This window comes from Stigmatopora argus, chromosome 13 (assembly GCF_051989625.1).
Source record: "Stigmatopora argus isolate UIUO_Sarg chromosome 13, RoL_Sarg_1.0, whole genome shotgun sequence".
Taxonomy (NCBI): domain Eukaryota; kingdom Metazoa; phylum Chordata; class Actinopteri; order Syngnathiformes; family Syngnathidae; genus Stigmatopora; species Stigmatopora argus.
In genome coordinates this window covers 13,483,950-13,505,978 of record NC_135399.1, presented here as the reverse complement: position 1 = coordinate 13,505,978, position 22,029 = coordinate 13,483,950, and the positions used below count along the sequence as shown (strand labels likewise).

The 22,029-nt window shown below is 36.2% G+C and overlaps 1 protein-coding gene across 1 annotated transcript in view; it reads left to right on the top strand.

Moving 5' to 3' along the window:
- Positions 1-2,463: 2,463 nt before the first annotated feature.
- LOC144087145 (partitioning defective 3 homolog B-like) overlaps positions 2,464-22,029 on the top strand; it is a 79,468-nt gene continuing 59,902 nt past the window's right edge. Inside the window, exons 1-7 of the mRNA XM_077617487.1 lie at positions 2,464-2,685; positions 3,625-3,821; positions 7,760-7,861; positions 13,964-14,117; positions 15,463-15,557; positions 18,692-18,741; positions 21,901-21,984. Coding sequence (XP_077473613.1) covers positions 3,705-3,821; positions 7,760-7,861; positions 13,964-14,117; positions 15,463-15,557; positions 18,692-18,741; positions 21,901-21,984 — 602 coding nt within the window. The 5' untranslated portion in view covers positions 2,464-2,685; positions 3,625-3,704. The remainder of the gene's footprint in view (positions 2,686-3,624; positions 3,822-7,759; positions 7,862-13,963; positions 14,118-15,462; positions 15,558-18,691; positions 18,742-21,900; positions 21,985-22,029) is intronic.

Below are 22,029 nucleotides of genomic sequence, written 5' to 3'. Positions count from 1 at the left end.
AGAAGTGTGACTGATCAAATCTTCCTGCTGTGATGCTATCGATCTGTCTATTTCTGTGACCGACACATGGCCCCGCAATATCACACCAAACTGTAAGCTTTTGGAAAAATCCTTTCTGGGATCTGTAATTTGTCTACACACCGGTCCAGGGTGAAAGGTCCCAAAATCAGTGGGTCGAAGGCTCTAGTGACCCTAATGAAGACGAGCGCCATAGAAAATTGATGAATAGTTTAACAGCCATCTGCAATCAAAAGTCTGTTATTTCACTATCCATGCGTTCAGCCGGCATTGGTCATTTTTTCCTATCTCTCTCTCTCTTTCTCTGTCTTTCTGTCCCTCCCTCCCACTGCGCATAGCATGTTCTCCCCGACACACTGATTTATTTGTCAAGGTCTTGATGGATCAGGCCCACCAGCGGGGTGCTTTCACATTTGCTCGATACCGCTGACAAAAGGACTTTTCATGTGGAGAGCCAATGGCAAGACAGATGAAGGCTATACCATTTAGCTACACTGACTTTGACTACATATGGAATTATCCTTGTCATAAAATCATACAAAAAGTAAGACAAAAAAAGACTCCTGCAAAGAAAGTTAGAATCCCATGAGTTCCCAGGTGTACCCGATCACCTAAAAAATATTCATATCGAGGTCTCAATGCCGTAATTTAAATTCTCCATCCATATCCTTGGTTTTTCGGAGGTTGTGTTTTAATTACAAATGGAGCATTTCAAGTCAGAAATCTTATCTATTCGACACTAAGACATAGCTGACACAAAGTACATTATACCAGTATAAGTTCACAGAAAGTCAAGGACCTCAATATTATCCATAATAATAGTATTTGCAATTGAAAATAATGTTCATCTATAATTTATTAATCATGAGAAGAATAAACAAGAGAAACTTTTTCAGTTCATTTAAAAGTGCCCAAATATTCACATCTCAAATCATTATTCAAGTTCACTTCTATTTTTCTAATTTTAACCAAAGAAATAAATAAATTATGCAAGCCTTTTTCCCCTGTGGTTCATTAAAAGCAATGGAATTCAATGACCCAGAAACTAAACCTAGTCAAAATCAATTAGTAGACATACACAAGCATACATTTAACTGCTAATTACAAATACAAACTCCGCCTCAAAGGAGGGGTTTCATCTTTGAAGATGCGTCAAATTGCGTATGATCTTATGCAAAATAGAATATTTTGGTTGCCGTGGTTAACGGGTGAGGTGTCCGTGTGAGATAATTAACCGAGGGTTAGATTGTTACTTGGGGCTCTAATCAGTGTGTATTCCTGTTTTTATTCATTTTGTTTGTGCATTCATCTTCTATTCCACTCGCACCGTGAGGGGAAGTAAAACATAGTCAACATAATGCATAAGTAGTAGTCAACATAATGCATAGGTAGTAGTCAACATAAGACATTAGTAGTAGTCAACATAAGACATAAGTAGTAGTCAACATAAGACATAAGTAGTAGTCGACATAAGACATGAGTAGTAGTCAACATAAGACATAAGTAGTAGTCAACATAAGTAGCAGTCAACATAAGACATAAATAGTAGTCAACATAAGACATGAATAGTTGTCAACATAAGACATGATTAGTTGTCAACATAAGACATAAGTAGTAGTCAACATAAGACATAAGTAGTAGTCAACATAAGATAAGTAGTAGTCAACATAAGATAAGTAGTAGTCAACATAAGACATAAGTAGTAGTCAACATAAGACATAAGTAGTAGTCAACATAAGACATAAGTAGTAGTCAACATAATGCATAAGTAGTAGTCAACATAAGGCATAATTAGTAGTCAACATAATGCATAAGTCGTAGTCAACATAAGGCATAAGTCGTAGTCAACATAAGGCATAAGTCGTAGTCAACATAAGGCATAAGTCGTAGTCAACATAAGGCATAAGTCGTAGTCAACATAAGGCATAAGTCGTAGTCAACATAAGGCATAAGTCGTAGTCAACATAAGGCATAAGTCGTAGTCAACATAAGGCATAAGTCGTAATGATCAACATAAGACATAAGTCGTAATGATCAACATAAGACATAAGTCGTAATGATCAACATAAGACATAAGTCGTAATGATCAACATAAGACATAAGTCGTAATGATCAACATAGGACATAAGTCGTAATGATCAACATAAGACATAAGTCGTAATGATCAACATAAGACATAAGTCGTAATGATCAACATAAGACATAAGTCGTAATGATCAACATGAATAAGTGGTCGCATAAATAAGTAGGTACAAGTGCATTACAAGATAAGTCTTGATGAGGTCCTCTTAGGTGCAGAACTCGAGTTTAGTATGGTGACGGCAAAGTGAACGATGTTGATATTTAATATCTCTTCATTTCTCTATGATTGCACCTTTTCCCTATCAAATGGTGGCTGTCGCGTTTATTGTACTTCCCCTTTAAGAAAGGAACTGGCAAGGAGGAGAAGGTTTGGGAAGAATTCCCCCAAAAACTTTGATCAAAGTGTTTAACCTCACAATTTCACGCGATTTTCATTTTTTTCAGATGTTAAAACTACTTGAAAAAAGTGAGGCTCGACGATGAAGTGGATGTTGCCGTGGTTCTGGAGAAAGGAAACATGAGAGGGGGGAAAGTTGTGGAATGATGCCTGAGCGACTCCATGCCTCCCTACAAAGTTCTGCTAAGGTAGCTAACGTAAACTAGTTAGATGGGATCGTGATAGATTAACGCGAACTATACGCGATTCACTTTAGATCGAATCGCAGACGGCGGAGAGCAACGTTAACGCGTAAAGGTGTTACGCTTGTAACGGAATGTTGCGTTACGTTAGCGTTGCTAGTTTATAGTACCGCCACAAAGCTAATATGCTCCGATAAGTGACAGCAGATGAGAAAGAATTGTGCCAAAAGAAACTCACTAAACACTGTACAGTAATGAAATACAACGAGTATAACCTGAATTGCACAAAGTACAAGTATAACATTGTTTGATCGCAATCGATAAGGTGGTAACTAATGGAGATGGCCAAATGCATCACTACAGCAAGTTCAAAAGTTTATTTGTTTTTTTTCCCTTATATAAACATCTTTTATTGTCATTATACAAGTATATGATGTGATTTAATGCTTCACCACGAGGTGCACAAATAACATCAACAAACAAACAAACAGACAAATAAATAATCAATAAATAACACGAAATAATCAATAAATAAGTAATGAATAACAAATAAATAAACAAGTCATAGTCAATATATATATATATATATAAATATATAAATATATGAATATATATATATATATATTTATATACATATATATATGTATATATATGACAAACAGACAAATAAATAATCAATAAATAAGTAATGAATAACAAATAAATAAACAAGTCATAGTCAATATATATATATAAATATATGAATATATATATTTTTAATATATATATATTTATATTCATATATATTTATATACATATATATATATGTATATATATACATACATACTTATATTTATATTTATTTATATTAAAAAAACTTCCATTCGGTTACGGTCATTGTGTGTTGTATTTGCACCACAAGTCACTGATTTGCTCTTCCTCTCTCTCTGTGGTTACTTCCTTCAGGCTTTCAGCAGTCCATTTAACAATTCTGTAGCTTTATTCACCACGATACATCACCCTAAACTAAAGGGAAGAGGGCCACAATGAAGGTGACGGTGACATTTGGCCAGACGGGTGTGGTGGTTCCTTGTAAAGAGGGATGGACTGTGAGGGATCTGATCCAACAAGCCACCCAGAGATACAGAAAGCTGCTGGAACAGGTAAAACTAATTATAAACTTAGCCCTGATGGCAAAAAAAACACTTATGTATCAGAGTACATTTTCAGTTTCAATAAGATATGAAGTTCATAACTGATTTGTTTAAAATAATATTATTCTGGAAAACTTAATACTCTAAATAGCAGTTTCACTAATTACATTTTATGACAAGCATTACTTTGTTTTTTCCTACTGTACAGGTACAATCATTAAACAAATTCAATTTATACATTTTACTCTGTCAAATTCACTTTAGAAGTGACTGGAAAGTGCAACCCTTTACGCTAAAAATGCAAATAGCACAAATGTATTCCCGTAACTTCCCCATAAAACATCGTTGTAATGTATACTTTGGATATACACAGCATAATAAGAATAAAAACTTACTTTTAGTACAGGACTGTAAATCATGCATTTAATTTGTTGAAGTAATTGGTATGCTTCCTCTGAATTATCCACAATAACTTCCGTTTACAGCATCTAGCTGTGTGTTACGTCATCTCATAGTTTATACTCTACAAAGCAATGAAATCTCGCAAGCTGTAATTGCATTGTAAAGACGAACAGACTGACTTTGTTAAACTAGAGAGGGATTTGATTATGTTAAAGCTGCAATATAAAATCTATTCATCCCAAAATTTGCATACATTAAGTGGACGAATGTTTGTGTGCCAACATCAAGGTAAAAATGTTTGCATATCAAGAAGGAATGAATAAATTCCACACACTTAGACTCTTTTTGACTCTAGCTTACCTATACAGTTGAATAGCTTGAATGACCTGCAACCCAATTGCGAGTTATTGTACATACAATAAAATATAACATTATAGCCTTAATACTTGGTTTAAATTGTATTTATTATTTACTTATTGGTTGCCATTGACAACAATAGTTGTCAGATTCATTTAAACTCGGCGGACTGGCTGTGAATGCTATAAAGGTAAGTTAAGGTAAGTTACAGTATTTTTCATTCAAAGAAATGACCTGTCTACTGTCACATTTATGCTCAGGTTTATAAAAAATAAAATATTTTATGAACTTCATAAACGCTTCTGAAAATGACCTCATACGGAGCAGCAGAAGCTTCTGAATATTTAGAGAAGTCATGCAATTATTAAAAAAAATCGTTGTCATATTTAATCTCATAAAAAAGGCCGAATGATTTCCACATCGAAGGTCTTTGCCAAAGCCGCCGAGGTCCAGCTCTCCATAATTGCTGCATAAAAAATTAAAGGCATATCTGATCTGAATTGCGATTCTCCAGATGGGGTTAGGCATGACTCGTTTCCACTTAACGTGTGAGTCGGTGTAAAATGCAAATAGCTCCCTCCTGTGATTCCTTTATGACTGCTGTTTATCCCCAGTGCTACTCTCAGGGTGGCAATCCTGCCTCCCATCAGACAACCAAATCATCTCAGTGACCTCTTTAATAGTCACTCTTACTTAAAGCGCCCACCAGATGTATGGTTAGATGGATACAGCTGGGCTTGATGGAGAAATGTCCATGGAGTTTGTTGATTCTTTTCCCCATTACTGTTTGAGCCTCTATATCTCAATATATCAACTCTCCATGCCCCGCATTCTTGTGTTTTACCCCATCATCATAATTTTCATCCTATCTGTCTAGATAGTGCATACTTCATTTTCACATGCTCTTAATGCTAGTCTTCTCCCATCTGAGCTCTTATGCCTTCCTAAATTCCTCCTCTAGTAGATAACAGTTTGCCATGTCTAACTGCAGATGATAAACTATGTTATCTTGAGGTCGTCAATATAGCTGGCTTGGGTATTAACAAATTTGAATGAATGGTCTTTCATGCACCGCTAGGGAAGGCAATAGACACAAAATCTATTTTAACTAGCCTGGATGACATTGAATGATCCATTTATAGAGCCACTTATGGTGATGCATGGCCAACCGATCTGGACTGGGAAGGTTGACAGCGATGGCCAAAAGCAGTTTTGTGTTGACACAGACTTTACGTCGCCAAAAGTCAACGTCCATGAAAACCAAGAACTTCTGGTTCACATAACAAAAATAAACAAAATAACAGACTAATCTCGTAATATATTCCCCGTAATCTTACAAATGTACTCTCATAACAATAACAGACTATTCTTTTAAGTAAGGCAAACCTAGTCAATTATTCACCATTGTCACTTTGTGTAATATTATTTTCTCCTCATTTCTCATTCCATCCACTGCTACAGAAGAAACAGTCTATGTAGTGTGGTTGCAACACCTTAATCAAGCGCTTAATTTTTATTCTGTAGTTGATGTTTGCATCTTTATTCATTGCCTTGGTGTTGCTGTGTATATTTTTGGGGGGGTGTGGAAGCGCTGTCCATCCTTTAATCCCTGCTGGGCTGGTGCTATGCAAATGACATTTTTAAAATGGGCGCTGAGACTGCTCGCTTGTTGTTTGTCTATTTTCACGACATATGCTTCTGTGATTCATCATACTTCAGAGTATTATTTTGCCAGATCCAAAATATTTTTTTCCTCCACATGCTTTCTGTGACAAATATTGACTGTCTTACTAATCAGCTACATTGGTAGTCAGTCCTACCACGGTAATATAAAGGCAACTGAACTTAAAAGATGCTTTTGGACATTTGTGTTTTTCTGGCAGGGTTTGGTTTCCTTAAAAATGATTTAAAAAAAAGTATATATAAATGTTCATTTATGTATAACTGGAAAGAGTGATGAAAATGTATTGAAAAGCAATCAAACGCAGGCATCTTGACTGGTAGTGGAAAAACAATATAAGTTATAGTAAATGTTGATTAAAAAAACCATAACATACAGAAACTCAGTCAATTAATTTCAGTTTGGAAAGAGCAGAGATGATGAATAAAAAGAGTTTTTTTTTTGCTTTTAGATGAAAGCTTGTCTGGAAGGTGGAAAACAAAGTTTGTTTTTTTGGGGAGTTGCCAGCAAGCTCCGTGGTTGTTGGCACAGTTTTTAATTACCTTCGTCCAATAGATAAAACGGCGGTTGTATGCCATAAAACGCCTTTATTTAGCTCGGTTTTGTTGTAGTGTTGTACGATTGCCTAATTCCAGTGTTCTGTCAAAGCATTGAAACGGTATTATTATTTGTTACATATTTGTTCTTTGTTTAAAAGTCCTGAAAAATCAAATTAATATGAAAAAATTGTTGGATTAGACGAAACCACCGTTGTTAATATCCCGGACATTTGACTGAATAATATATATTTTTTAAACTACATGAAATTAGGAATTTTAATAAACTTGTCACTGCGATGATTCAATGCTGACAAAGTGATCCAATGCTAGAACATACGCAGTGTATTTTAATAGAGCATAAAGAAAATTTAGTTCCTCTTTCTAACATTAAAGCTTAACCTAAAACTGAAAGAAGAATGACCATGCTGTGTTAAGTTGTGATATCATATGTCTGGTGAGTAATGGTCACCATGACATTTTCAACAAAGCACTCTTTGTCAAAGATAGGCCGTGTGGAGGGTCAACTCCAATTTGACATTGACATCAAGAATCTCCAGTATTCATTAGGGCAGCTTAGCAATACATGAAATACTATTGATGCACACACAGTTAAGACATGCTATGAGAACATTGTTTGGCTCAGCAGTTTAATGCAATCCATTGACAACAATTCCTCTCCCCAAAAAGGTATTTCATGATCCAAGACCATTTATTATTTCAATTCATAACTACTACACAAGACAACTATTCGTACTCACAATCACATAGCCACTAAGGACAATAAAATGCATCGTAAAGATTAAGCACAAGTTTATTAAATTTCACTAGTAATACATATTGCCCATTGCATTAAAATATTTGATAATGAATGCAAATGAAATATGCTTTAGCAGTCCAACTAGAAAGTTTGTTTCTCGCACACCAAAACACTACATTAATTGTTGCATGTATCTTTCCTTTGCCTACAGGAAGGAGAATTCGTGGTTCGGACACACCACGTTGAATACTGCGATGGGGGGATTCTGGACCCTGATGACATACTTAGTGATCTCGTGGAGGACAAAGACAAGGTAAGAATTTGCCAAACATTTTGTGCTAAAGTCGAGTTAATGTATTGGTGTTATAACCCTTTCAGCAAGATGTAATTGCATTCCAACAGTGCATGAAAAAATATAGACAGACATAAAATGCTCGACATGCTTTGCAAAAAAACAGCTAATTACATTTTAATGAGTCAATTGTCACTGCGTAAATCCACATGTATATAATATGCTTCCTCAGAATGGCTCATACATTATAGAGTTGACAACAGACTGTGTATAATGCACAAATGTTTACATTTTCTACATCCAATGTATGCTATTATCGTACGGTTTATAAATTAAAATATTGAAGCATTTTTCACTGTTGGAACAGATGAATGGACTTTCCACATTTTATCATGACCTAGCCTTATTTTTTTTAAATTCATATTCACAGCATCCTGTATTTTCAGGTTTTCATGATAGGTTACAAACACATCCCACCACGTTAGCTCATTACATCTCTTTGTCGATTCCGCTTTATGGCTTCAGGATATATTCAAACTCAATATATTCAATGTGTTCTAGGTGGGTTAGAAGACATTGGCATGTTTTGTACTGTCTCATTACTGTACTTAGTATTTCATCACACTTTCCTTTTAATCCACTTGTGAGCTGGAAGTTGAACGAGTTGGATTCTTACACAGTAGCTCGAGGGACACACTGGTAGTTGCTAGTGCAAGCTATAATTTACATAATGGCTCACCTCACAATATAATTCCACCCTCACTGCATTTGCCTTAAAGGTTTCTCTCTTATTTTTTTTCCTCGCACTCCCACTCTCTAGTGCCGCACCTCAGACCGAAACTCCCCTTCCCTGTTTTGTTCCACCACAGTCCTTCTCCCTCTTAGAAATTCACTATCAGCCCTTTTTTTTGAACGATGATGTCCCAAAAGGAATGTTTGAGTTTCCTAATCCACTATAACACCATACATTATGTACAGTGGTAATAATCCTTAGAATTTTGGACTCTTGTCTTCTTTAATCTTTTTAATATGCAGATTTTCTAAGAAAAACCTAGAAAATATGTAAACTGAAACATAAATCCATGATGAATGTAAATTATTTGAATTTTTGCATGGCAACAAACACTGCTAGTAGACAAAATTAATTTAAAAAATGTCTAAAAGATGTACATAATTTCTTGGTAGCCCATTTCTTTTGCAGGTTTTTACGCAAATGACTATCAAATTGTGCTTTTCCGACAATATTCTAGTACTGTGTTTTGGACACTTAAATTATGTATTCATTTCTTCAGGCATGCAAAACTACTATTTGTCTGCTTTGTCAACACAATGACGCAGAGCAGATAAATGGCCTGTAATGTTTTAATGTGTAAGACTGATAATGCATGGTTGGTCTATGAGGTGCATTCACATAGTATTGTATGTCCCGATATGTAATAAGTTAATTAATTGCACTGTAAATGAAAATGAGGTCTCTAATTTTCCCGGGCTGGCCAAAACAACATTATTATATTAATATTGCACATGAGCAGTAATTTTTGAAACAATAACCCATTAAAACTACTGGAATTTAATATCATGACAGGGCAAAATACTCAAAAACCTAAGGGACATATTGCCCAGATTTCATCTAGCAATAAAATTATTCTTTTTTTTCATCCTGTTCAATCTGTTAATGAGTAAACAAGCGCCCACTATTTGTGTTCTTACTAAATACAGCCCATAATGGTATTCCATCCAGAATGCTAGCTTTGTCCATTTGGGTAAGTACGTGAATGTTTATATTTTTTGGCCATATTAGTGTAATATAGTGATTTCATTATGTGGGTGTGCCTGCACAGACATTTTCATCTCTGCACAAGAGCATATTTTGAATTAAGGATGCACACTGGGCCCAATTCATTCATTACGGGAAACGTCGATATCACACACTGTGACTTTTTTGTATGTACTACATAAAGAAGGGCACATTGACAGCTGTTAGTGCTGTGTGAGGCGATGTGTGCAATGTAATTCACAATTACTCGGTTATTGTGTACTCACCTTGCAAAGTACAACAAGGCTATAGAGGTAGAGGCATGTGAGGTCAGATATTACTTGGTGGCTGAATGCATTCATTTCACAGGCATGTATAAATAAAAATGGCACTTTCTCAAATTTTATTTTTTGTTTAATGTGCCTTTTCCCCCCCCTCTCAAGCTCTCATTAATAAATACTAAATGGAAAGGCGAAAGCGTTCTTTACTTTAAGATGCTATCTTTCAGAGCGAGTAGATTCAGAGTGGTTTATTTTTCGAGAGTGTAATGTCAGCTTGCTAAGGTTAAGTGAATGAACGGGAAATACAAACACACACTCTAAGGTTTCTGTCACACCCAATGTGTAGCTATGCAAACAGTTTCTTGGTCACCTTTGCCATCTTGGCTGGCCAGCCGGTGAGAATAATATTGACCTTGAACCAAAGAAAGCATAGCACCTTATTGCTTCCACCTTGGAATGGCTTCATTTACCGACAATCATTTCGTATTTTGTATAGCCTAAAACCTTTTATACAGATTTTCTCCTGCTGTTCAATTTGTATGTTATTCTTCTGTGATAAAGTTATCGTGTAAATGACTGAGAAGGTAAAACAACACTGATTCACAAACTATCTGAAACTATAGTTTTACTAAATTTTCTTAGCTAAGAAACTTAAGGATTTCATAAAATACAAAATCAATATTTGAAGAAAAAAAAACCTATCATCAAATAAGATTAAAAATGTGTTACATTGTTATGGACCATTTTATTCCGTTTGAATCAATCCATATAAGACTGAAATGCTTTTGATAGTTTTTCCATTTCATCATTCCAATGTCGAACTGTAATTGGCCATTCTTGTTCATGGTTGTGGGCGTGTATGTGAGTGTAGAAGGGGTTAGATGTTAGTCCTTGAGAAGGGTAGAGGGACCATAAATGATCTACTTTTTCACTCTCTGAGATCATTTATTAGGTGAATTGTGAATTATATTGGATGGGGCTGTGACCTCATTGGTAAACTGCACTTTACTGTCCCATAAATCATCAGTTTATGTTGTCACCATTTTTGTGCAAAGTTCTTGTTGTGCTCTTTTATTGATTGTGTACAAATGGAGGTCAATCTAAACTAACGTGTTAGCCTATAGATCAAGCAGTCTGTTAATAATAATCGAAATAAAGCACAAATTTGTTTTCCCCAAACTGGGCTTTAGATAGAGAATCATGTTATTTTTCCCACTCTTGTCACCTCCAAACATTAAAACAGCGTTAAAACCAGTTGATTTAGATTTTGTATAACTTCAAAAAATGTATTAAGGTATCATGACTGACAGATGGGCTAAGGATATAAATGCCCAGTTCTTTTTTTATTATTATTATCTTTTTAATCTTCTTTAACAATCCCCACTTTGGAATACTTCATTAGAATAATTAATCATCACAATGGAGCCATGAGGATGTGGTCTTCACCATGAAAACAATTTGCACAAATACACTCCCCCACATTTCCTTATTTCATGCATCCATCAATTATGGGTGGACCTCAGGTGCAGCTGTGTTTCCTTAATTAAGAGTTAAGGTCCATGAAGGCTAGAGGCTTCATCGTTTATTATACTCATAATTAACCGTTTCCTTTTCACCCCATCATCCTCTCACTCCGTTTCATTTCAATCGCCCTGTTAACCCCTTCTCCTTATCACTTAAAATCAATGTTCTGTATCTTGCTGATTGGCTACTTCTCGCTGTCACCTTGCACCGATCTCGCACACACTGTCCCCATCAAGCCTACATTGACTATATTTCAATATCTCCTCCTCACTTCTTTAATTAGCAGTCTCCCAGTGTGCTTCATTCCATTCACACCAACAATTAACCCCTTTTTCCGCTTGCCCCCTTACTTTGTCTTCTCACAGGCTCTTATAAATTGTACCTATTTGTCTTATTCGGGCTTTCTTAATGCACCTATTGCCGACATCTCTTAATCTCTCTGGATTTCTGGTTCATCCTCCTGTGGAGTAAACGCTTTGACTCAATTAACCCCTGTGGTTGCTTGCTGAAGGTCAACATATGTATCAGGACTGGTCACACTAAGATGTGACTTAAACATGATTGAATTCATTAGACGGTTGGGTAAAAAAAAAGGTGAGTGAAGTAGGAGACAGAGGGGGCTGGGGTTGATTTGGAGAGAAAGCTAAAGCCTGAATGACTGCGTGCAGTTGATTCCGGATATATAAAGAGAAAAAAAAATATTCCTTCAAATAACTAACCTTTAGACTGACAATCTGTTGATTGTAGATATTGTTATAGCCAGGTCCGTGTTTCCATAGTGACCTTTTGTTTGTCTAGTCAAGAGATTTTTATGAAAAAAAAAATCTTAAAAAGGCATGGCAGTTCATTAAGGTTCTCCATAAAAGGTCTTCCTAGCTCTCACGGACATTTGAGTTTTTATAGCCTGATGGGGTATGCCAACAGTTGTTGTGGTTCTTTTATCCAGTAGGGTGGAAATGTTCAATGAGAATCGAAACTACCTAGCCTTGCAGAAAAATTGGTTTGGTCTTTTCAAAATATTATTTTCATTATCAGTAAAAAATACCAATACAATTGTGCTTGGTGATTTTTTTATGACTTTGAATGTACAAAAATTTTAAATGTCCCATACATGTAAGATATTATATTAACTGCATACCTATATATATATATAGAGAGAGAGAGAGAGAGAGAAATTGTATACACAAAAAGGTTTGTTCAAGACAGACCTACCATCAAATCCTTGAAAGCTGCACATAAAGGCTTACTTCATGTCATCAGCGTTGGGGTTGGAGTGTTCTAATCAGTGACACCTGACAGAAAGCAATTCCAACTTCAAAAGCTACTCAGACATACATTGTTGTGCGGTGAGGTAATTGAATGAGATAAGAGCTAGCAAAAAAGACGAAGGAGAAAAGGAATGCTGGCTAAATGACTAAATGGGATTGAGGGATGTAGACTGAACCTTTGTATAATTAAGCTAAACCATTCATTAAATGGAAAAAAAATGAAAAAGAGTACGTTAAGATACGAACAAGATTGATTGGGGGCGGTGGCAAGGATTGGGATTTGGGGTGAGGAACTAGAGTTCGCAAGTGCGAAAGCACCGTTCGATGCCTTCTGTGAATGTCTGAATGTGTTTCAATTGCCAGCACAGAATGTGTCCATCTGGGCTACACTCGACTCCATGATGCTGTTCCATATGGCCTTTGTGTTCTACACACACTAGGAGGGACTCTTTTGTAAATCTTACATACAAACACACAAACCCAGATTGCTAATATTCTTTTATAACACAAAGATCGGTCACTCCTAAAGAAAAACTCAACATCTTAATTTTATCTCATCTGTCATTGTATCCATCACTATAGGTTTAGTTTTACCTGGTACCTACTAAATAAAATGTATCCAGCATCATTATTATAATGAACATTCCTCTACTGTAATGACAGAAAACATTTCATTTCTCTACCCATTGATATTGTTGTATCACATGAACAGACAAACACTATAGTGCAACAGGAAGGCTCTGGCTTTACTGGCAACCTCTGCTTTCTTTATTCTTCTACCACTCTATATCCATAGCTTCATACAAACACAGGCCTATTCAGCATTTGTGAGGCCCCTAGAACCCAGCGTTGACGAGCTCTGTCCCATGTTTAACTAAACGCAGACTCAGTGCAACGTTCAATAGGCAGGAATTTCACTATATAAAACGGCTAGAGGTGAAGGGTTGTTGCCCACATGGACAGGACAGACACAAATGGAGGCAGTTGCTAAATAGTAGTTATACACACTCCCGTTGGAATGCTGGGCTCCTTGGACGTCCTTTATAGTGTTCTCATTCACAAGGTAAGGTAACTAACAACCCTCCCCTTTTTTAAAAAAAGACATTTTTCATTTTTTTATTTACATACAGCTGCGATGTATATGGAATTATAGGACATTTGGATATTGACATTGTCCTTTTCTATAACCCATGTTAGGTGTTTGTAAAATCGCAAAGTTTGATTGGGGTTCCCGAACAAATAACAGACGAATCATTGCTGAAAATGCTAAAATGCTTTATTTATGTGTCTTCAGCTGATGGCTGTATATGAGGAACAGGAAGCCCAAGAGCGAGATGCAGCCAACATAAGCCCCGCTCCCAACCATGATCGTTACCAGGCCGAGCTGTCTGTCTTCCAGCCAATAACAGGAGGAGAGATAGAAGTAAATTCATCAGCACTCAAGTCAAGTAAGATTTGTAAAAGTTTGACCAAATAGAATCCTTTCTAATGGCAGATAACAAAATGATACATGCCTGCGCACTTCTGTGCATTCAGTGTTTTCAAAAGTGTTGTGATAGAACAAATGATGTTAATCATTTAATCAATAATTGGAAAATGGAAAAACATTAGCTGTGTTGCTTTGCTCATATTTTGTGTTTGTTAGTTGCGACAGAACATGTTGCGTTTTTGACAGATAATAATTAATACAAAAGGAAGAACAATATGCTAAATAGTTGTTTGTTTTGTGGCTGTCAGTGTGGAGCAAATATATAGCTAAGTACTATATGCTGCTGGCCCAGCCAAACAATGATAAAAAGTGCAATTTATTGTCCGAAAATAACGGTAATCTTCTAACTTCCTTAAGAGCAGTGCCATTTGAGGATGTTTAACTTTTTGAGGTTGAGAAGATGCCTTAGGAGTTCAGTCCAGACACTGTTAAGACAGGAAGTTTAGTCTGTTTCAGTATGGTTGCCTGGCAGGAGAGATTAGAGGTAATGTGTGGTTGTCATGGAAGATTAGAGGTAACAGCGCTTTGGAGACTATTACTGTCAGCGTGAGAAGGTCAGAGTTAGGCCTCGGTCTACTACTCATACTATTGAACAACTTTCGCTTCCTAACAGCTTCTATCATGTCTTCTCACATTTCTGTTGTCTTCTACCTTTGAATGCATCTCTTCCTCATTTTTCCACTCGATACTTCCTAAAATGAATATAGGAAAATAATCTATCTTTTTGAGTCCATTAGTGTAAATTCGTGAAACCTTTTGCCCCTTGTCAGATACTTGTTGATGCTTTCAGGACACAAAACGTCTTCTAAAATTAGCTGCTGCTTTTATTTTCCATTCTCTATCATGTTGTACCCAACATCAGCCAACTATTCTCTTTCATTGCCATTGAGTGGAAGAATACATTGATTGTGGCATTGATGCAATCCTTAGCCCTAGACACTCTTAAGAGAACCAAGGGTCCTTTTTGTCACGATCAATAAATGACCCCAGAAAATATCATTTGTCATTTGTTCACGGCTGTTCACTCATATAATGTTCTGTCGTTCAATTCTCCACGGAACTACAAAGACTCACGTGACTGAGAACTTAATGTTTATGGTAGAAACAAATGAATTATGATTACGTAGGGTACATACATTTAAGAGTAGTTTATAATATCCCTAAAATAGCCTTTTTAGTCTGGTGTCCCACCTCACCTATTTTGGACAGTTTTTCAATTAATCAACATTTTATTTTGTATATATATGTATATATGTATACCAATGAAAATAACACCTCCATAATGTGCCTTGGATTTTACACAGACACTCCCTTGCTAGTGAGAAGCAGCAGTGATCCAGCACTTGGCACACAGTCAGCAGAGCTTGAACCCACCCACAAAGAAGATGCTTCTGTGATGGTAAGAAATTGACAGTTTGAGATATTTCTCTCAAAACCTTGGTCATGTTCATCATTTGAAATCCTGACAACCTTAAACCTTCCATTGGGATTATATCCATTAATACTGTACACACAACCCGTCTAGCACAGGCATTTTTTTTTAGGTTGGATACAAAGGTTTTCTTAATATCATAAATCCTTAGGACCACGTATACCATAATTAGAATATCTTTGTTTCAGTTGTAAGTGCTTGTTATGGTAGTGTCAGTTATTACCCGAACATGGTTGGAGAAGGCAAATCCCACAAGATGTCTTTTGAAAGGCCCTTCATGGCTGATTGGGCTCCTGAGTGGTGAGCCTCTTGAGATTTCTCACTGGACAAGTTTTTTTTTTCTTTTACAAGGCGGTAATCCCTGTAGAACTGAGTGTTTTTATTTGGTTTAGTTCTTTTAGGGGGAGGGGATTTGTTTTTTCCTGAAGGTGGTCCATATCATTGACATTGGTAATCTGTTGTCGTATGTTTCTGATCAGGTTTAACAACAAAACATGTTTTATACTGTATTTTCCAGACTTTAAGGTCCACTTTTTTCATAATTTGGCTGGGCTGGGTTTATTTAACAGATGCCAATTTAGCCCATTTTCCCCCTCCATTTTACTATTGTTACTTAACATATGTTTGTTCTTGGTTTTTGATAAAATAAAAAATGGACTGAATTTCTCTTTAGTCATAGCTCAAAATTTAAAGTAAATATAGACAGAAAAACATAGTTCTCAAAATATGCTATTGAAAAAAAACCTAGAAAATTTTAACTGGGTACTCCAAATGTTGTTTGCATAAATTATAGAAAGTTTTAAAAAAATTAGAGCATGTAGGTATCCAAACAGTCATATTTTGATTTGTGTTTAGCTAATTCACTCCCATCTACGGTGATAGACGTCCAATCCATTTGAACCGGGTGAGGATGGACGCAATCGTTGATTTCAAATGGATTGGACATCTATTGGCATTTGTGGCAGTGAAAGAGGTAATATTGCAGTAAAAGTATGACAAATCTGTTTCTGAATATAGCAACAACAATTTTCCCTGAGGTAAACAGGAGCATATGCTGTCTTTGTTGCTTAAAACCAACAAACAAAAACTCAGAATTTTCTATATTCAAACATGCTTTGTAAATATAGAAAACATTTTCTCCATTCACAATTGAGTTAACCAACATAACTAGAGCACATTAACTAACAATCGTGCATTTTATAATGCCCTTATGTATGTCATTTCTTTGGGCCACAAGCAGAAAATAATCAATGCAATTCTTCTTCCAGAATTTTACAAATGTGGTTAGTGAAGGGAAATAGATTCCTGCCGCCTTGCAGGGGCATTCGGTGCACTGTGAAACACAATAACACTGATGACTGTAAAAGAGAGCTAAATGAGGGGTGGGTGCTCGGTTTAGCTGCCTTGTTATAGAACAGCTTCAGCTCTGGGTCAGGGATGTTGGTGGACAGCCTGCATCACTTCTTGCTCTGCTGCCAAAGTCTCCCCTAGGGGATTTCAAAACGTGTCTATGTTCTCTTAATCTGTATGTTACTGTATGTTGCATCTTTGTTCCTGCTAAAGTGTTTTCCCCTCTTAAGACTACTCCTTTAGAACGTGACAATTTCCTAAAATGGCCAAATATTAGATTTAAAAAAAAAAAATCCATGCATAGCATTTTCCTACTCTTAATTTTTATTTTTTTTGCTTTTACCTTCTGTGTGTCTCATGCCACCATATAAAGTTACTTGTCCATCTGTTCAGGTTCAGGTGGAGGTAATGGCCCAGCGTAATTGTTTGAAATGTCACTTAGCTTTTCGGTAAGAGCAAGAAAGGAAGGGAAGAAAATAATGTTCTTGCAGTTGATCCCTTGCTGTGTTCTCTGTCTTGGCGAAAACGTAGTGTGCGGCACAGTGGCAGAATAGTTACGATGTGTTAATCAGACTGGGAATATTCACGCTCTCCTGGAATACATTTGGGACTAGAATGTTATACAGTCCTTATTAATCAGACAGCACTTTGCTTAAGGTGTACGTCTGTTTTTTTCGTGTGCATGCCGCATGATTTTAGAAAAATGACTACCTTACTCATATATGTCAAGGGTCAGCAAAAATGTCTTTTTTAATGCACTATTTTTCAATTTGACTAAGAAGACAAACTGCTTGTAACCCATTTTTCATGTGCTATTTAGACAAAATAGCATTATCCATCACTGAGGGGGAAAATGATGTTTGATTTTTTTCAGTTTTTTTTAATAGCTCTCTTGCAAATTCATCATTACTGAGTGGTTTACGGTTAGCTGAATCTCAGTAATTATTGAATTAGAAATGCAAGCTGCAGACCCTAATTTTCCATACACATTTGGTTCAAATATGTGAATCGCAACATGACTAGTTATTTTTAAGGCTTAAATGCATACTGATTTGAATGTGCTTTCCATCTAATGCATAAGGTTAATATCAATCATATTGCAATTCTATACATCAACATTTTTCAAGCCACTGTTTGGTTGGATACTAAGTTATTGGCACTTGGTAATGACTTCAGAGAGCCGTTTCTCCACTAAATGAGACATACAATTATGCACTGATAGACTTTCCAATTAATACTGTATTTCAGTGCTTGCTAATCTGGTGAAGGTGTTAGGATAATGAATGTTACCTGCCACTCTGCCAGTAATTAAACTAATACGACAGCGTCTGCTTCATAGCCAGGCTAATTGTTTTTCAAGTCACCAAAGCCCAAGCATATGTAGCCAATGTGTAAACTGTCAATCACTGTCGGTGCTACTATGGAGTTCTCACCTACTTTCATTTCACGGCTCATCTATAGCCTCTTTCTATATTACATCTTCAGTGAGGTAGTGACATCTAAACCTTTTGTAAATATGAAAGATGGTTCATATGACGATAAACAAACCAAGCAAATATGTGCTTTCCTATTTTGCTTCTATTTGCTATCCGCACAACAACACACAATGCACACTTTACACACATAACGAGGTCTCTGGGGACGATAGTGGGTTTCTCCCCCAAAACAAAATGACCTCTGAGGGGCAGCATGGTTCTTCAGGACACCCAAACAGTTAACTAAACACTATGTTTTTTGGGCTTCCTCAACAGACTGCAAGTCCTGTTGCCAGACCCCAAGTCAAGTATGCTGTCAATGACAGGTCAGTATGTGCATGTTCAGTCCTTTTAGTGTCCACCTTCAAGTAAAATAACTTGATAAATATTATTTACAGCTAAACTATACCAAAAGGCCACTTGCAGAATATAATGATGTTTGATTCTATTTGAGCTATATCACATAAGCTTCCACAAATACTATACAATGTTTGAATTAAAAAAAAAAGAAATGTCAAAGCAGACGTGATTGTCTGGACATGGCCTGGTTTTTATATATTGTGTAAAAAATAAGCCTTTTTTGTCCGTTTGCTTTTTCACTGTTTTTGTGTCCTACTTAACCATCTCCATTCATCATCTAATGTAGATCAAGGCCTTTACAGCAACAGTTAGTATAAACCCTCTCCATCATTAGCCCACTATGAAAGAGCAAAACAAGGTCGCACATATTCACTGAACATTTCCCATGGGAGTCATTCAGCAGTCGCTACTCCAAATACTAAATTAGGCAGCTCTGGTTAATAATCAAAAGTTTGGGTCTGCATGGCGAGCATTGGTAAAAGCATCTCGTCCATCCATCCTTCCATCCTACCAAGGATTCTGTTATTCATGATTTTTTAGGTTAATTGAATACTATATAGAAATCTCATGGTGATTTTATTCAGTAGGGAATTGCAATGGTTATGTTTACTATTCCTTGCAGCAACCACCCCTGCAATAAGACAAGTCTCAGCATTAAGTAATGTAAAAGTGATTTAGTGCCTTCTATGCTTGTCTGTGAAACGAGCCTTGAAATTGCAGAATATCAGAAACTATGGAGCAGGTCTGGCTGTACATATTAGAACAGCAAAGTGCTCTTTAAATCAATGTTTATGTGTTTGTGTTTGAGTCACTGATGTGCTGCCGGAATGCGTACTTGCATATTTGCACATCACCTACTGTAAGTACACTGTTAGCTTATCATAATTTAAATCACAGGACCAAGAAGATGGCTTTACATTTGAATAAAAACGTCATTTTCATCTGGAAAATTAGATTTACTGCAAATTGTTTTTTGGAATGGCTTTTTGCTAGTAAGGCCACATATTTCTTCCTGGAAGCTGTTTCTGAAAAGCAGGAGGCAAAGGTTTGGCATGCTTCATAAAAAGTGTTTTGAAGTGATCTTTTTATTGTTTATCACAGCCATTAATCATTTTTCAGACGTAAGATGGTCGTTTTCTTTTTTTGAGTTTATGTGGAGTTTTCCCCGAGTCATCACATGGAATAAATGTGAGGTTTGAGCAATCGTTCACTGTCAACATCTTCCAGTTCAAATCCGATTGGACGCCTGTCGCCGTGAATGGCACCGAAACCACACATATACTGTAAACAGTTATGCGTGTAAACAATAAAGGCCCCAATAGCGCACAATGTGTGGGAGGAAAAATAGTGAATATTCATTGGAAATGATAGATTATTCATATTTTTTGTCTCTACCTGCATACATTATCATTTTGCATGACATTAACATTTTTCCTGCTATTCACTAAACTCCCATTTGGTGTGTTGCACTTTGAAGATCAGATTGTAAAAATGTGGGAGGAAAAGAAAAGGATCCATTCAATTCATTAGAACCGAGATGACTGGATGAAAATGCTCTGTTTTGTAAGGAAATGTACGGTTTTTGTGCAATTTGTCCTCTGTCTTTCATGTCAAGCATCAGAGAAGTGGCAGGTGGAGAACACCTGCTCTTTTCATCTGTCTCAGTGTGTGTGGCCTAAAAGTGTATATTGTTTCTTTTACTTTTGTGTTGGCCTACTTCTTTTTCCAAAACCCAATTTCCCCATGTCTTCATTAGTACCTTTATCAAACATATCAAAAAGAAAATGCAAATACATCTAAAGTACTTGATTTTGTGTTCTTGTAAGGGTGTAAGAAATCAGAGCAAAGCTGCAGGAAGAAATGGTTGGGGGAGACCTCCTCCACTCATATTAATGCAATTCATTTATTAATTCAGTGCTTCCTTCATTTAACTTTATCTAGCTTACAGTACTCATTTACTTCTGCCTTCCCGTTTTTTTTCCGTCTCCATATCATCATTCTGTATAGTTTTTTAGCCCACATAATTACTCTTTTTGAATATATATGCAAAATCATATATATTATTGAGATTTTTTCATCAAAATGTCATGTATGCACTGATTTGAGCTTGTACAAGTTTGTAAATTTTCAGGCAAATTACTGTAAAATATTTTTTTGGACTTGAACGAAATTCATTATAAAATATGCCTCTACTTACGAAGAATCCAAGTTACGAAAAAACTTCTGGAACCAATTCATTTCGTAAGTAGATGTCCCACTATATGCTTTACGAACAGCAAGAGGAAAACTTGGCTATCATTTAACCTTTATCCATTAAAAAGCGAGGTTTTTATGGGAACAGATAAATGCAATGGATGATGTCCTGTTCTTTGCAGTTGATGTGAACAACTAATCATTGAAATATTTAACACACATTGCAAATTGCATGAGTTGAAACCCATCATGTCTTGCAGGATTTAATGACAAGTTGTCACATACTGTTACCAATGAGCTGTCTTGTTTCACCTTCACTTTCTGCAATGATGATCGGACAGCATTAGCGTTATTTGTTTATATTAGAAGACAAACAAGATAATGATTACTTACCATTCGCTAGCAACCACGATCCTCAGTCCTCCCTCTGAAGTCTCTCATCATACCTACCACTCGGTTCTTTCGGATGGGTGGGGGGTTTTAGGAGAGGCCACAACAAAGGAGCAGATGGCGTTAGAGACATAATTGAGGTTGTAGCTACAGAGAAGGAAACTAAGTTTGTGCAAACCTTTGAAAAAGATAACACAGACATGCAGAAGGAGAAGGGCAAGTACGGATTATTGGCTACGCTCTGATAGATAAATTAATCAAACAAAGACTTTCACAAGCACTCCAATTTAAACAGGCGCAACATAAACCAGATTCACATGTGAACAATTTATTTTAGGAAGGCACACATTCATAGATGACAAACAGGGAGGAGATAAGAAGACATTATTGGCTAAATTCAACACATGCAACAGGTGTTATTTAGATGACTCCCAATGAAATAAAATGGAGTATTTTTTCTTTCTTGGTTGGATGAAAGATTTTTTTATATAGTCACTTTCATGAATGAAATGGTAAAGTAATTTATCTTTTAATTCATGTAGCCTGACCAGGATGGTGGAGATCATAGGAGGGGACAGTCCTTTGGGAATCCATGTGGTTCCTTACTGCTCATCTCTTAGTGGACGGTGAGTTATCCCAAATAAACCTAAATAAGACAAACATTTTTATAT